Genomic DNA, 14,619 nt, shown 5'->3' on the forward strand with positions numbered 1-14,619 from the left:
TAGAGGCGCTAGTGTAGCGTGAGGTCTCCGAAATGTCAAATCTTTTAGTTTTTGGTGAGCTACGCGGGTTTATTTATAATTAGAATAAAATTGTGAATATTTTGCAATATCTGAAATTAATTATGGCAAATATGCGTTCCGGGGCACTGAATGTCTGTGTTTTGAGACAGTTTTGTCTTTCGGAAACCTTTGTCCTCCCTTTTTTCCGAACAAAACAGGGACTATGCAACACTGTGGCATGCTCGATATTTATATGGTACGGTTTTAAGGTGTATTAAATATGATTTTAATCTAAACTTTGTTTTTCACGCCCGTAATAACAGACTTTCAAAACCATATTTAAAAACCTCACGCAACAGTGCGCCATCTAGTGAGACAAAAAACGATAGCCCTCATTGGCCCTGATGGCGCTGCACGGCACGACTATATTTATGGTTGGTGGTGAGACTCGCATTATAGTGCCAACGCCACACAAGGCGTGAGCGCCACCTATTACTGTTTAATGAAATTAAAATTATTATTACTAACAGAGCCCTCTATTAAAGTCTTTACTTAGGTGGACACAGTATACCATCATCTAGTGTAAATGCTTTTCAATAGATGGCATTAAAGTCAAATGTAAAAATTTAATTAGCACCATCTCGTTGATCTTTAATAAACTAAAACAAAGATTTATTTTTTGTATTAGTTCGGCTACTCGTCACTAGATGACAGTTTAATCAAAAATACATTGCGGACGGAGCAGAGCCTATTTGTATTTATAATCTTTTTTTTAACCTTTTATGTACAGTCACCAGCACCAATATCTGACACAACAAGCGTGCATAAATATCTGATACGACTATTTCTAGGGCCGGAAGGACGTGTCAGATATTTTTGCACGCTCCGCTGTGGCAGATATTAATGCTGGTGACGGTACCGTGCGTGTGCGTGCCACTTATTTTTAGTAATCATATTCACGTGACATTATTTTAGATAGGTATGTAAGTATAGATATAGCTTTGATAACAAACAAAACAATAAAAAGTATAGTCTGAAAAAATAATTTGTATCTAAAGTACAGTTTATATATGTATTATATATGTCCCTGTTGTTGCAATTATGATCTAAAAGGAATCAAAAAAGAATAATAGTCACATCACAAAGCCTTAGGCAGCCCGGTGTTTATATTAGTAGGCTGGAAGTGTCTACAGGATTGTCAGATTCTATTGAATTGGAGTTTACACGTAGAGACATTGTTGACTAAAACTTGATATTATGTGATATCATTGAGAACGCAAATAGCCACCATGCAACAGGTAGTTAAACTTTTGCAAAATGAAATTGTTACCTATTGTATAAAGAGTAAAATTTATTAAAAAAAAGGAAAAATAACAAACACTAACAAAACTTCAATAACAAGTTCGCGCGTTTAGTTTTTCCTCTCAGCGTTTAGGCTTGTAGAGGGTCCTCCTGGGTTATCTGGGCGATTGGTTCGGCCTGTACCATCGGGCTTATCCGTGCCACTAGGCTTGTCCGTCCCACCAGCTTTGTCCGTACCAGACTTGGTCGGCCCACTGTTCTTGTTACTACTCTGGGATGCCGCATTAGCGATTGTGCTTTCTGTTGCATTAACAGCTTTATTCATCGCCGCGCCCGGTGCAGCCATGTTTTTAGCGATATCTTTGGCAGCGCCCACAATATTAGCAGAACTCGGAACTTTTCCTGCGTCCAATATTTCTTTCGGCCTCGGTGGAAATGGTTTGCCACCAGACGACGACATTCGGGGTTGATGACCAGCTTTATATAAAGCCGCGGCTACCACCGTTAACACTATTAACAAGATATGATACGCCCAATATATGGAGCGATAATAATTGATGGCTTGATCTGCGTCGGCAATGACGAAACACGGCGTGAGGTATATTAGGCACAGAATGCGCATTATTGTAAAACCGATGGCCCACGCACCTTTTAGCTGAAATATGAAAAAGTAGATAAATAAACTTTTTAGTTACTTAAAGACTGTCCACGACAAAATCCGGGCATGCCTGATCTGGTGTATCTTTGTAATGAATGCTAATTTTCAAGCAGCACTTTTTTTAAGTAATTAGTGGTTATGAAACTACATAATAAAAATATAATCATAATAAAAAGTTAGGGCGTCTGTGAGTTTTAGCTTTATATATTAGACTGTGCCTAAATTAACACTGACTCAAGATCAAGGATAGATAATATATAGTCGGGAATTTAAATTATAGTTATCAATCTTAAATTTCTCAATGTGTATTTTTTTTGCTATACTCCCTTTTCTTTTAATTGCTACGAGTATAATGTATAGTCAAGGGCAAAGATATCGACACGGCCAGTTGCAAAAATATGTATACACGGCCTTAATTTGAAGTGCATAGTCGTGTAAGTATACGTATTTTTGTAACTTTGACTTTGTATGTACTTCTTAATTTTCTCTAAGCGTTCTACCACGGAATAAGAACGTGCTATATAAATATAACATAGGGACATGTATCGTGCAGTTATGTAAGTATTTTTAGGCCTATTTGTGTTCGAAATACCGAGAAACGTGTTACAATTTGACCGTTAATTCTAACGTTAAATTAAACGGAGTATAGCTTACTCAGAAGAAACTTAAGTTTTAATTAGTAATTAAAGTTTCTTCTGAGTAATCTATAGATATTCCGTTTGATTTAAGGTTTGAATTAAAGGTAAAATTGTAACACGCGTTTCTCGTATCGGTATTTCGAACACAAATGGACTAAAATACCTACATGTACATTTATTAGCGGTATTTATTATGTTTTTATTATGAAGGTAAGGTGAAGGCGTGCGAGTGTGGGGATCCGAAACAAATCATACACCACACTGTATTCGAGTGCCCCATAACTAAATACGACGGACCGGCTGAGGACTTTAAACACCTAACAAGTGATGCGAAGTTGTATCTTCTGCGAAATTGTAATTTTTAATTTAAGTTAAGTATGATATCAATACGGTATTTGTCAACTCCTGATTTTGCCATCTTAATATTATTATGAAAATATAGATATACAGATAGTGTTTAGCGAAGAGAAAATTTAAATCGGTTGAAAATTGGATTTATAGTGTTTTTTTGAAAAATCTATATACCTGTCTCTTTCTCGAACGCTTTTCTCTATGCAGCAAGTATGGCGCTACTTGCGTGTGACGTCACATGCCAGTATGTCTTTCTCTGTCTAATCTTGAATTTCAAACCTTTATAACTTTGTTATTTGTAAAGGTAGCTTAAAATTGTTTCTCTATTCGTTAACAGGCATTGTATAGTTTTACAGCCTTATTCATAAAAAATCCTTAATTGAGGTTTGATCGGTCTGTTACTTAGCAGACTGATTAAGCTTGTTAGACGGTTGTCAAGAAGTATGATTCATAAACGCTTGCTAGCAGTCTGCTAGTTGTTGAGCCGCTGATAGACTGATTAGACGCGTTATGTTGGCCACCTTGACAAATCAAAGACAAAAAATGGCCTAATCGACAATTAAAAAAAAAAAGTTGACAGCAGTGACAGCAAATTAGCAGGAAAAAAAATAAAAAGCGAGAAGTTTGTTTTCCCGCCATTTCCGATCCGCATGTTTATGTTGTGCAAAAAGCCATAATTATGTTAATCATCCTAATATTTTTTTTCATATTTATTGTTAATTTATTGTTGCTAATTTAGAGGATTTTTAAATACAAATACCTGAAAATATTTTTTCCTGGTTTTTTTTTAATCTTTGCGTAACTTCACCCTTCACTAAAATATCTTCGGTATGGTTGTTTTGCTCTTGTCAAAGTCAGCTGTTCAAACTTGTGGCGGCCATTTTGTGACTTAGCAGGGAGATAAAGGAGGGTCTACGGTCCGCTAACTTTAGCAGAGCCTTGATCGACTGATTAGCGCTAACAGACGTTTATGAATCATGTTTTTTAGCATCGGGCCTTCAAGGAGCCTTCAAGGAGGCTCTAACTTTTTATGAATAAGGCTGTTAATTTATAAAACGTATACAAAATAGTCAAATACCGTATTGCATGAGATAATTTTTTGAAAAATGTATTAACCAGTGTGTAATCGCCATACGATAAATAAATAATAATAACACAATTTTAAATACTTTCGTTGCTTCATTTAAAAACGTGTGCAAATTTTACCGTTATGTTTCAAATGTTAAAATAAATGGAGTATAAAATGACTAAGTAGGTATAAACTGCACAAAATGGTGGTGCCATTTGCAAGTTTTTTTTTAAAGATAGCGGTTGGCAACTGAAGGGATATAGGTACTTACTAATAAAAGTATGTTTCTGCTTTCATATTCTACTTAAAGTAGGTACAGTCGAGTTCATGAACTTGTGAGCAAAAATTTGATCAAAGATATCTGAACACGCTTCTATGCCGTTGACAATAGAGTCGTGTTCAGATATTTTTGATCAAATTTTTGCTCACAAGTTTATGAACTCGACTGTACTTAAAGTCAATAAATAAATTACCGATCCCGCATCATACATTGCGGCGTATTCAGTTTCAAGATGAATGTAGACCCACAGGGTAAGTGCGACTATCACCTCTTTCTTAGACGACCCCGCCCATATCGTCCACGCCATGAATGAAACAGCACTCCTGAAATGTTGACAGAATATTTTCGAATAAGGTAGTTTTAAACAAATTAATTTCATTGCTTTTCTGACTTCTTAGATGCCTTATATTATTATATAATACGATGCTGTACCAGCAGCGTGCTATGCAAGTAGTAATTTGTACCTATTATAAGGCGGTGTGACACTAACGGCGAGGTATTGCATCCGAAGACATAACTCACGCAAAACTCACGCTTCTCTCACTAGCCCTTACTTTATTCGCTGCTTTACAATACAATACAATGACTCTTTATTGTACTTACACCAGAAGCGATACAGAAAACAGGTACACAGAGAGAAAATCACAAGGTACGCAATAGGCGGCCTTTTATCACTTAAGAGCGATCTCTTCCAGGCAAACTTTTAACAGAAAGAAGGAAGGACTAGTTTACAGCAGGTGGTGCATCAACAGTGAATCAGAATATTGAAACGCAACAAAAATACATCGACACATACATATATCGTACATATAATACACGTACGTCTAAAATAAATATAGGCGTGGGATAATCAGCCACTTATAAAAAAATGAATAAATAAATAAACAATGATAAAGCTAAATAACAGCAGTGCAGTGCAGTGCTGCATAGATTTAAAGAGTGACAGAGATTTTGCGCGTCGTTATGCTGGCCATATTATCATCCTTCCATACGATATCCAATCGGCATGACGCTGCCGATTGGATCAGTTAGAACTGACCGTGTGTGGGCGTGGATTAGCATGACAGTTATACTTGACGGCACAATCAAATTTCAATTCTTTTGGCTTGATCATGCCGATTGGAGCGTGTATGGCAGTCGGCGATCGTCAGTTCAGTAAACTCAAGATTTTTGTCGGTGGTAGACGCGTCGTACCGCGAAGTATATGAGTAAACTGAATTCTTTTCATTGACCACTGTAGGTATGCACCACTCTGCTCGATATATATTTTTTTAACACGAGTAAAATGCCCAAAACAGCTAACACATCGTGACGCCATGCATGGTTTCAACTGAACGTCGCTGCCAATTGGGCAGTTCAAATTGATCGTGTGTAGTGTATATGGACGAACTGCAGATTGGATCATGCCTGCAGCGTCATGCCAATTGGACGATAGGAAGGACGGTGTATGGCCAGCATAAGTCAATCGGTAAGGAATTCCACAACAGAATAGCCTGGACAGTATAAGAATAGACATAGAATTTGGAGTCAGAATGAGGCACGGTAAGGAGAAAGTTCTGAGAGCATCGAATAGAAGTTACGTAGCTAAATCGCTCTTTGAGGTAGCGGGGAGTTGCAGGGTTAAAGTATTTTAGTATTTATTTATTCCTTATTCTAATAAGTTTTACAATATTATGCACCCTGGTAGGGTATAGCCACATTTATAATAATGCCGTAAAGAAGGTGGAGAATGTGAGAGTTACGGCGCATTGGGAGCCACTTGAGCTGTGATCGAAAGTAAGAGACATGATCGAACTTACGTAGACCGAATTCATAGATTTTGAATTCACTCAAGTTTAGTTAGTTGCTTCAAGGTAGTTAGGTGGTTTTTTGTTCTTTTTTTGCCCTGATTTTGAGCAGGCATCAAAATGCTCTCCGATGTATATACTTGGTTTGGATAGGTATTTTACTAAATGTAAACAAAACGTCAATTGGTGTCTTAAGTATTAAACTATCTAAACATTTACATTTCTGTATTGAAATACACTAGTCTAGTTTGTATTACACTGAAAGATAAGTAAAATGTTTAAAATCCTTGAATACCTATACCAAATCTGGCAGCTGAAGTTTGTTTAAATTTAGTTAAAACCAAGTATAGGTATGTATATGTAGTATATACGGTAATCTTTTGTGTTGTACCTGACTGTCGAATTCGATTTAACCATGTTCTTGTACGTATAAGTCCAGAACCAATATCGAGTCGGCATGTCCCATCCCCGCACGGTGTCCTTCATCTTGGGGCCCATCACAAGCTTCTGGTTATCGAAACATTTCAGCATTGCAAAGTTGTATTCTTGCTGCAATGCTACTTCCGGTGAACCTGCACTGAAAAAAAAAACTGTGTGTATTGATACATGGGTAGCTTATGGGTAGCAATAGAAGCAAATAGGTAAGTAGTATAAGTTACCTAAATAGCAATATTTTTGATATCTACCTGTTTCAGATAGGTTGGTGGCAGAAAATTGAAGATGTGATTTTTAAGGCCATCTTGCAGGGAAACATTAAAACTAGATTTAATCACTAAATCGAGATAAATTTTTTCTAGCAAGTGGCCAGTAGGTGTAGGTTAGGTATTATTATCTAATGTTATGATGTTTAAAGCTTGAAACGCACTGCACTGCGTGGAGGCGGTACCTACCGGTTGTAATATTCGAGCTAACGGTACGTATCCACCTAATCCTTTGTCGGCCGAAGTATGTTCGGGCGTCGTCGTCCGAACTTGGCCGATCGAATCAAAACGTACCTATGTGAAGGAACGAGAGCGCATACACTGCTACAACCGCGAATTGCGGAGCCGCTCGCAGTGCTTTTTTTGACCCCAAAAAGTGACATTCTGTTTTTATCAGTAATATCTAAAGTCACAACCTGGCGTAAACTGGATGGGAGTGGCAATGAATAGGGAAAACTGGAAAAGTAGAGAGGAGGCCTATGTCCGAAGACGGGCGCTATAAGGGCTGTTATATATAGATAGATAGATAGATCTAAAGTCATTGCTAATGTAAGAGTAAAACACCCAGGTGACAAAGAGCCATATTTAAAAAAAAAAGTCGACCTTGACCTGGGTCAAACTACAAATTTATTATTATTTCAAGAAAAGTACACACTTAGCTTCTCTCTGTATTGCAGGTAGATACGTTGATGTATAGCGAACATTATTGCATACTTAGTTACTTGAAAAAACTTATAGACACGACAGTATATATATACATTTTTTTTAATTTTAAGTAATTATTTTGTTATTCTTTTCCACGCCAAAGTAGTCTCTGCTTAGGTCAGATAGATTCCTTGAAATAAGTTCTATCACCCATAATTTTTCTCTCATCTAACTCCGCGGGAATTTTGAGTTTTTTTTTAAATTAAGGTCAATATTCAAATTTAGAGTTGTCACAGAAAGGTCAAAAATATTTTTATTTAAGAAATAACTAGTTTAGTATAATTAGTTTAGAGCGAAAATACAAACTGAAATATAGATGCACAGAAAAACCAGAAAAATAAGACCAGCGCTTGTTGTCCAGCGGAGGTGTAGCGGTATAGCACACGGCACGGAATGCCGAGGACCTGGGTTCGATTCCCAGCGCTGGTCTTATTTCTGGTTTTTCTGTGCATCTATATTTCAGTTTGTATTTTCGATATAGGTATTACGGGATGACCGTAAAAGTAACAAAAAATTTGGAATTGAAATAAAAAATACAAAAAGATTCCAAAAAACCAATCTTAATTAGTTTAGTTTGGGCACGGAACCCTAAAAAGTTGGAATTATGTAAGATATTTTTTTTTGACAACCCTAACATATTTTGAAAAAGTCCTTTTCTCTAAATTCCTGCGGAGTTAGAATAGAGAAAAATTATGAATGATAGAACTTATTTCAAAGAATCTATCTGACCTAAGCAGAGACTACTTCGGCGTGGAAAAAGAATAAAAAATAATTACTGAAAATAAACAAAAATAATATACTGTCGTGTCTATACGTTATTTCAAGTAACTAAGTGTGCAATAATTTTCGCCATACATCAACGTATCTACCTGCAATACAGAGAGAAGCTAAGTGTGTACTTTTCTTGAAATAATAATAAATTTATAGTTTGACCCAGGTCAAGGTCGAATTTCCTAAATATAAAAAAAAAACTATGGCCTTTTGTCACCTGGGTGTTTTACTCTTACATTACAGTAGGGGAGCCCACGATGCTAAATCGGGATTTACTCGAGCGTCATAGAGACCTAATGGGTTGCGAAGCTTAGATCATAAGAAGAAAAAAATGACATATAATATATACCTTTTCATCGGTGGGGGAATTGTTATGGATTTTCAAAAATGTTAAAAAAAAACTGTTGCATGGACATACTCGAGCGCGTCAGATATTGATATCATCCATGTCCTACGTATTTTAAAAAATGTACGTATGTTAATCTGATTGTTTCCATGATGGGGGTGGTCGTACGTAAGGGTTGAAAATGAATTTAAAAAAAATTTAATCGAGCGCGTCAGATTTTCTAAGGGGATGTTAAAGTATCTTAAAAAAAGGCTCTTATATAATAATCTGACGATTTGGATGTGACGCAAATTCGTAGCCATTATTAGAATGTGCATAAAAAATTCGCCATTTTGAAATCTTCAAGCGCGTCAGATTAAGATATATATGGTTCATCTTCATGCCCTAGACGTGCTGTCTCATAATCTGACGATTATCTGGAGGGATTCGCCTAATCTGACAATTAAAAAAAAAAAACTTATTTTTTTAAATCATTGAACTTAATTTATTGAAAAGCTCAGGAAATAGCATGCAAATAAAAAAGTGTATGTTTTTTTAAGTAGAATACTGTATTAATAAGAAAATAATTTTTTTTTTTTTTTGAGTATTTTTTCTCAATTATCATCGTCATCGGTAGAATCATCATCTCATTTGTACATTTTTGTAATGTTTCTAATGTAAATTTAATTGTCTTTTGCAAAGTAGTTTCACCACAAAATACACACTTTATATTAACATTACTCATAGTAAATATTTATAATCTTTTATTCTCATAACTTATATTAAAATCACCAAATAAGCAAAAACGTTGGAAATACGTTGTAAACAATATCATGCCACGAACGAGTCAGTCTGTGTGATGGCGTCATGGCAACAGAAACCAGAGTGGGGACGGAGTGAGAGAGTAATAGATAGAGAAAGAGTGAGAGAGGAATAGAAACGCGGAGAGGGGAATATAGGCATCACGTAGCTGCACGCAATAAACTTTATCGATGAATGTTTGTTATTTCGGCTTGTGGAAACCGTCAGATTATATATTTTTCGTAATTCTTGAATTATTCCCTTCAAAATAAAAAAAAAATTAACCACGCTCGAGAATGTCGAGATGACGTTTTTTTTTTACAACTTTCTAGCCCTACCCCTTCTTTACGTCACTCAAATTGTCAGATTAGTAGAATACACACGTTTTAGTATGTAACTAACTCATCCTACCTTAATCTGACGCGCTCGGGAATTTCAGATGATGAATTTTTTTTTACTAATCTGATCCTTTATCCTTGACGGGCGGCCATGTATATGGGGCTCATAGTTGGTGGAAGGACTTAACCGGGTACAAGGTATCCCCCTGTATATTAATCTGTCGCGCTTTAGTAAATCCCGAAATCCCCTCTTGGGCTCCCCTACTATTAGTAATGAGTTCAACTTTGGATATTACTGATAAAAACAGAATGTCACTTTTTGGAGTAAAAAAAAACACTGTGGCGCTCTCGTTCCTTCACACCTACGTTTGATTCGATCGGCTGAGTTCGGATGACGATCCCCGAACATACTTCGGCCGGCAACGGATTAGGTGGACACGTACCGTTACGTGAAAGAGTCCGCATAGAATCATCCATCATCATCATCCCAGCCTATATATATATGTAGGTAAGTCCCACTGCTGGGCGAAGCCTCCTCTCAGAATGAGAGGGCTTGGGCCGTAGTTCCCACGCGGGCCCAGTGCGGATTGGGAATTTCACAGTCACCATTGAATTGCTTCGCAGGTTTGTGCAGGTTTACTCACGATGTTTTCCTTCACCGTAAAGCTCGTGGTAAATTTCAAATGTAATTCCGCACATGAATTTCGAAAAACTCAGAGGTGCGAGCCGGGGTTTAAACCCACGACCTTCTGCTTCAGAGGCGATATGGTCAAACCACTAGGCCACCACGGCATAGAATACCTACCGTCTGTGCTACCGTGCGGGAAATAAGCGTGGCGCGGTATTCTATAAATGCGGTCTCTTCCAACGCTGTCAGTGCGTTTCAAGCTTAAAGCACCTGCATACGACTTTGTGTCGTCAAGTTTCTAACCAGATTAAAACAGGAATCCTGTACCACTACCATGAGTTTACAGCTACCGTACTCGATAGCGACGGCGTAACTTATTTGTATGGAGAATCGTACAGCGCCTCTACAAATAATTTACGCCCTATCGAGTACGGTCACTGTAAACCCATGGTAGTGGTACTGGTAATACGAGTGAAAGAAAGGTTTGATGAAGTCTCTGTCCTACTTACGCCATTTTCAACAAGCTGAACTCCGTGGTGGGCCCGTGGCCCGGGGTCGGCATGCACTTGGCAGGGTACACGCCAAACCCTGTCTCAGTACAGATGCTGGTGCACAGCATCATGATTATTTGGTATTTGAAGAAGTACATAATCAGACGCGGCATGTTGCTAATGAAGCGATAGTCACTGCCATAGTTATCATAGAAGTCGCGGTCGTTGTATACCTTTGAAACATAAATTAAGATAAGAGTTTGTTTAATAAAAATTTCATGGATCTGAAGACGCCACAGGCGTATAATTGAAAGGAGTCGGGTGGACCCTACGCACCCCAGAATGGTTCTCATGAAAAAAAAAATCTATCTGAACTATTTTTTTACATTTCGACTCGCCACTAGTGATACGAAATTACATTGCAACATTACACGCACGCTAGTAAAATAAGGATATTTTACTGTCATTTATATAAATTACCTACGGTAAAATTGCCGGCTATCTATATATTTTCATCCCAGCCTATATACGTCCCACTGCTGGGCACAGGCCTCCTCTCAGAACAAGAGGGCTTGGGCCATAGTTCCCACGCGGGCCCAGTGCGGATTGGGAACTTCGCACGAACCATTGAATCGCTTCGCAGGTTTGTGCAGGTTTCCTCACGATGTTTTCCTTCACCGCAAAGCTCGTGGTAAATTTCAAATGTAATTCCGCACATGAATTTCGAAAAACTCAGAGGCGCGAGCCGGGGTTCGAACCCACGACCCTCTGCTTGAGAGGCGATAGGTCAAACCACTAGGCCACCACGGCTTCCTATATATTTTATTTGCTTAAAATCCCATGCGCGTATCTAAAGTTGCAAAATCATTAAGTCCATAAGTCGCCACATAGATGTAATTTCAGGTAGGTACAGTCAAACAAACTGATTCATGTACCAAGATGGAACCTTTTTTTTAATGGCTTTCACTCTTGCCGTTTTAGCAATGGAACCTTTTAATAATCAATTACACATGGTTTCGTTGACAATCGTATGGTATGTTAATATGACGTTAGTAACACAAAGGTTCCACTCTGTACAATAGTAGATGAGTCAGTTTGTTCAACTGTACCTACCTACTTATTTATTGCCTGTCAGTAATAGGTAGATGTATGCAACGTACCTACTTCTAGCTATAACAAGATATTCTTAATATGTTAACGCCTACATTACGTAAACCGACGGGGTGGCGAACGTGTCACCTGTGCCCATAGTGTAAATTTTCGGCTACAAAATAAAATACATCTCGATCGCGTTCGCGTTAAAATCTCAATTTGTATGCAAACACGAACAGCGCCTCTAGCGGAACGTTTGCGATGTTTCCATATAAATTGAGATTTTAACGCGAACGCGATCGAGACGTATTTTGTAACCGAAAACTTACACTAAGGGCACTGCTCATTGCGCGGCCGTGCACTCGCCGCTGTGTGGCTATAGCCTAAACTTTTTGAACTGAGCTCATCCACTAACACTACAATACCATATCGAAAATACAAACTGAAACAAAGATGCAAAAAAAAAACCACACGCAGCGCGGAATGCTGAGGACCTGGGTTCGATTCCTAGCGCTGGTCTCTTTTTCTGGTTTTTCTGTGCATCTATGTTTCAGTTTGTTTGTATTTTGATATGGATTTTACGGGATGACCGTAAAAGGTACAAACTTTGGAGTTGAAATAAAAAAATTAAAAAGACTCCAAAAACCAATCTTACTACAATACCAATTTAACCATTCCATTGATAATCGCAAATTAGATAACTGCCTTGGAAGGTTAATACAGAATTGGTTAGCGGTTAGAACAAAAGCAGAATTAAGATCGTACAGATATTTACAACTCCATTGTGAACACAGGTAAGTGGATGAGCTCACTTCAAAAAATTTAAACTATACCTAGCAGCACACGTGAAAAAGTAACGACATTCGCCACGCCTCCGGTCGCTCGTAATCGATTACTTCGAGAGGAAAGTTCATCTGCAGCATCCAATATCCCACTGAACACAAGAAAGCCTTCTTCAGTTTCTGTTCCGTGATCACGCGACAATCGCCGAGCGACCTGAATGGAGTGTTGAAGTGCTCGTTGAACGTCTTCCATGTGTAATACGGACCTGAAAACATGATGTTAACAAAGCGTATTAATAAGTAGGTAGGTATTTATTTTTAGAAACTGTGACAAACTCCGAAGTCACTTATGCGTGGTCAACTTGAACCAACTAAGTAAGCCACCGAGCCAAAGGATTGGATGATGACTAACATAGCAAAGCTTGTGTATATACCTATACTGACGCCACCGGGCCTAGCCCTTGATCAAGAGAGAGCGACATTGTCTATATCGCTTCCTCGTCTCTCAAAAGACACCATCATAATTTTATTTTGTACTGGAAACTGGCGCCCATTGCCATTTACCCCAGGGCCTGCGTGGTACCTACACTATCTGCGATTTGTTACATGCGAAGACATGCCAAGCTCATGCCGGATCGAAAATCATGTAATAGGTAGGTACCAAAGAGTTCCCTTTAGAATGTAATTTCATCGAAGAGTACCGCAGCAATCGACCAATCTCATTTAGGTACTTAGGTGCTTGAAATTCACATCTCGCCCCGTTTCCCTTGTGAGATAGGGCGACTCTGCAATTGAAACTTCCGCTCTTCCTAAATAGGAACGCGAATTACCTTTATGTATTCCGATGAAAAAATAGGCGTAAGAAATAATATCTGAAGCAGATGGTTTTAGTTTCATGGCTTCTTCGTCGTCGTTTGCTGCTCCACTGTTGAGGTCAGTCTTAGTTCTGTCGGCAATATGAATTTCGAAAGCCAGTCCCACCAAACGTAAGGCCAATGTTTGGTGTAACCATATTACATACTCTGAACATTCTGCATGATAGTGCATGTACATTAAATAGATCCATGAAAAGGCTAGGCTGAATTGATGGACGTAACTAGAAACAAACATTGCGTTTAAATTATCGTCGGAGATTTCTAAGATTAAGTTTAAAGTTTACCCGACTAGTATCAGTATCACTTCACCACAAGTACCATAGAAGTAACTCACCGCATATCACAACATTTTATTGCCACAACGTTGCCCCAGACAAGAAATACGCTGTGGAATACATAGTGCCCGCAAATGAAACAGGTAACTAATATGCCCAGCCCAGCGCCATAATTCCGTTTGGCTACCACATCGTCTATTTTCTTGTAGTAGCTGCCAAGAATCACACACCCGAGAAGCGATGAGTAGTATAAAATGTCCTCGAACATAATTAAATTTAACCCATAATCGAGACCTAACAAGTAACCATAACTTCCTGATTTTGAAACGTTTTGACGTAAATGCCAAATATGACATCGCGTGCATTTTTAAATCAACAACATGCTATTTACATCATGCTTAAATCAATAATCAAGCAATAATCATATTAGAAGTCAACATTTGGTCATAATGTAACCGTACATTCTTTAACATTTTTTTCACTTTCTCGAGCCATCTTGCGCACTTGGCGTAAAAGTACAGACTGACTAACTTATCTGTGAATCTAAAAAGTTTTAATGTCGTTCGCATAAAGTGTAGTATTGCTAGGTCTGATTCGCAGATAAGTTGGTCAGCCTGTAAGATTGTTGTTGCTGCAGCTGTATTGAAAACGGAGATAAAGAAAGTCATAGGTCACGGCAGTTCGATCAGCATTGCGGTTTTATCCATTTTTTTCAATTCGCGAAAGTGTTTATCCTCCTTTCGGTCAGAA

General features: G+C 38.1%; 1 protein-coding gene across 2 annotated transcripts; it reads right to left on the reverse strand.

Annotated features, from left to right (window-relative positions):
- Positions 1-1,331: 1,331 nt before the first annotated feature.
- LOC141437061 (lysophospholipid acyltransferase 7-like) lies at positions 1,332-14,229 on the reverse strand. 2 transcript variants are annotated; one of them, XM_074100264.1, is made up of 7 exons: positions 13,929-14,229; positions 13,550-13,665; positions 12,834-12,985; positions 10,864-11,078; positions 6,477-6,662; positions 4,492-4,621; positions 1,332-1,957 (listed from the first exon to the last, which is right to left on the reverse strand). In XM_074100264.1, exons 1-7 carry the CDS (start codon positions 14,135-14,137, stop codon positions 1,412-1,414), a joined length of 1,554 nt encoding a protein of 517 aa, XP_073956365.1. In that variant the 5' UTR covers positions 14,138-14,229; the 3' UTR covers positions 1,332-1,411. The 2 variants fall into 2 exon arrangements, with proteins under 2 accessions (XP_073956365.1, XP_073956366.1); XM_074100265.1 differs by having other exon boundaries at positions 13,550-13,815; positions 13,929-14,217.
- Positions 14,230-14,619: the final 390 nt, after the last annotated feature.

The sequence above is a fragment of the Choristoneura fumiferana genome, chromosome 17 (assembly GCF_025370935.1).
Source record: "Choristoneura fumiferana chromosome 17, NRCan_CFum_1, whole genome shotgun sequence".
Classification (NCBI taxonomy): domain Eukaryota; kingdom Metazoa; phylum Arthropoda; class Insecta; order Lepidoptera; family Tortricidae; genus Choristoneura; species Choristoneura fumiferana.

Coding starts and splice junctions, on each gene's coding strand:
- LOC141437061 (XM_074100265.1), bottom strand. CDS start 14,137: ATGTTCGAGGACATTTTATACTACTCATCGCTTCTCGGGTGTGTGATT. Junction 6,663..10,863: donor TTCAGCTTGTTGAAAATGGC/GTAAGTAGGACA, acceptor TTTTTTTTTCAG/TGCAGGTTCACCGGAAGTAG. Junction 1,958..4,491: donor CAATGTATGATGCGGGATCG/GTAATTTATTTA, acceptor TTCATATTTCAG/CTAAAAGGTGCGTGGGCCAT.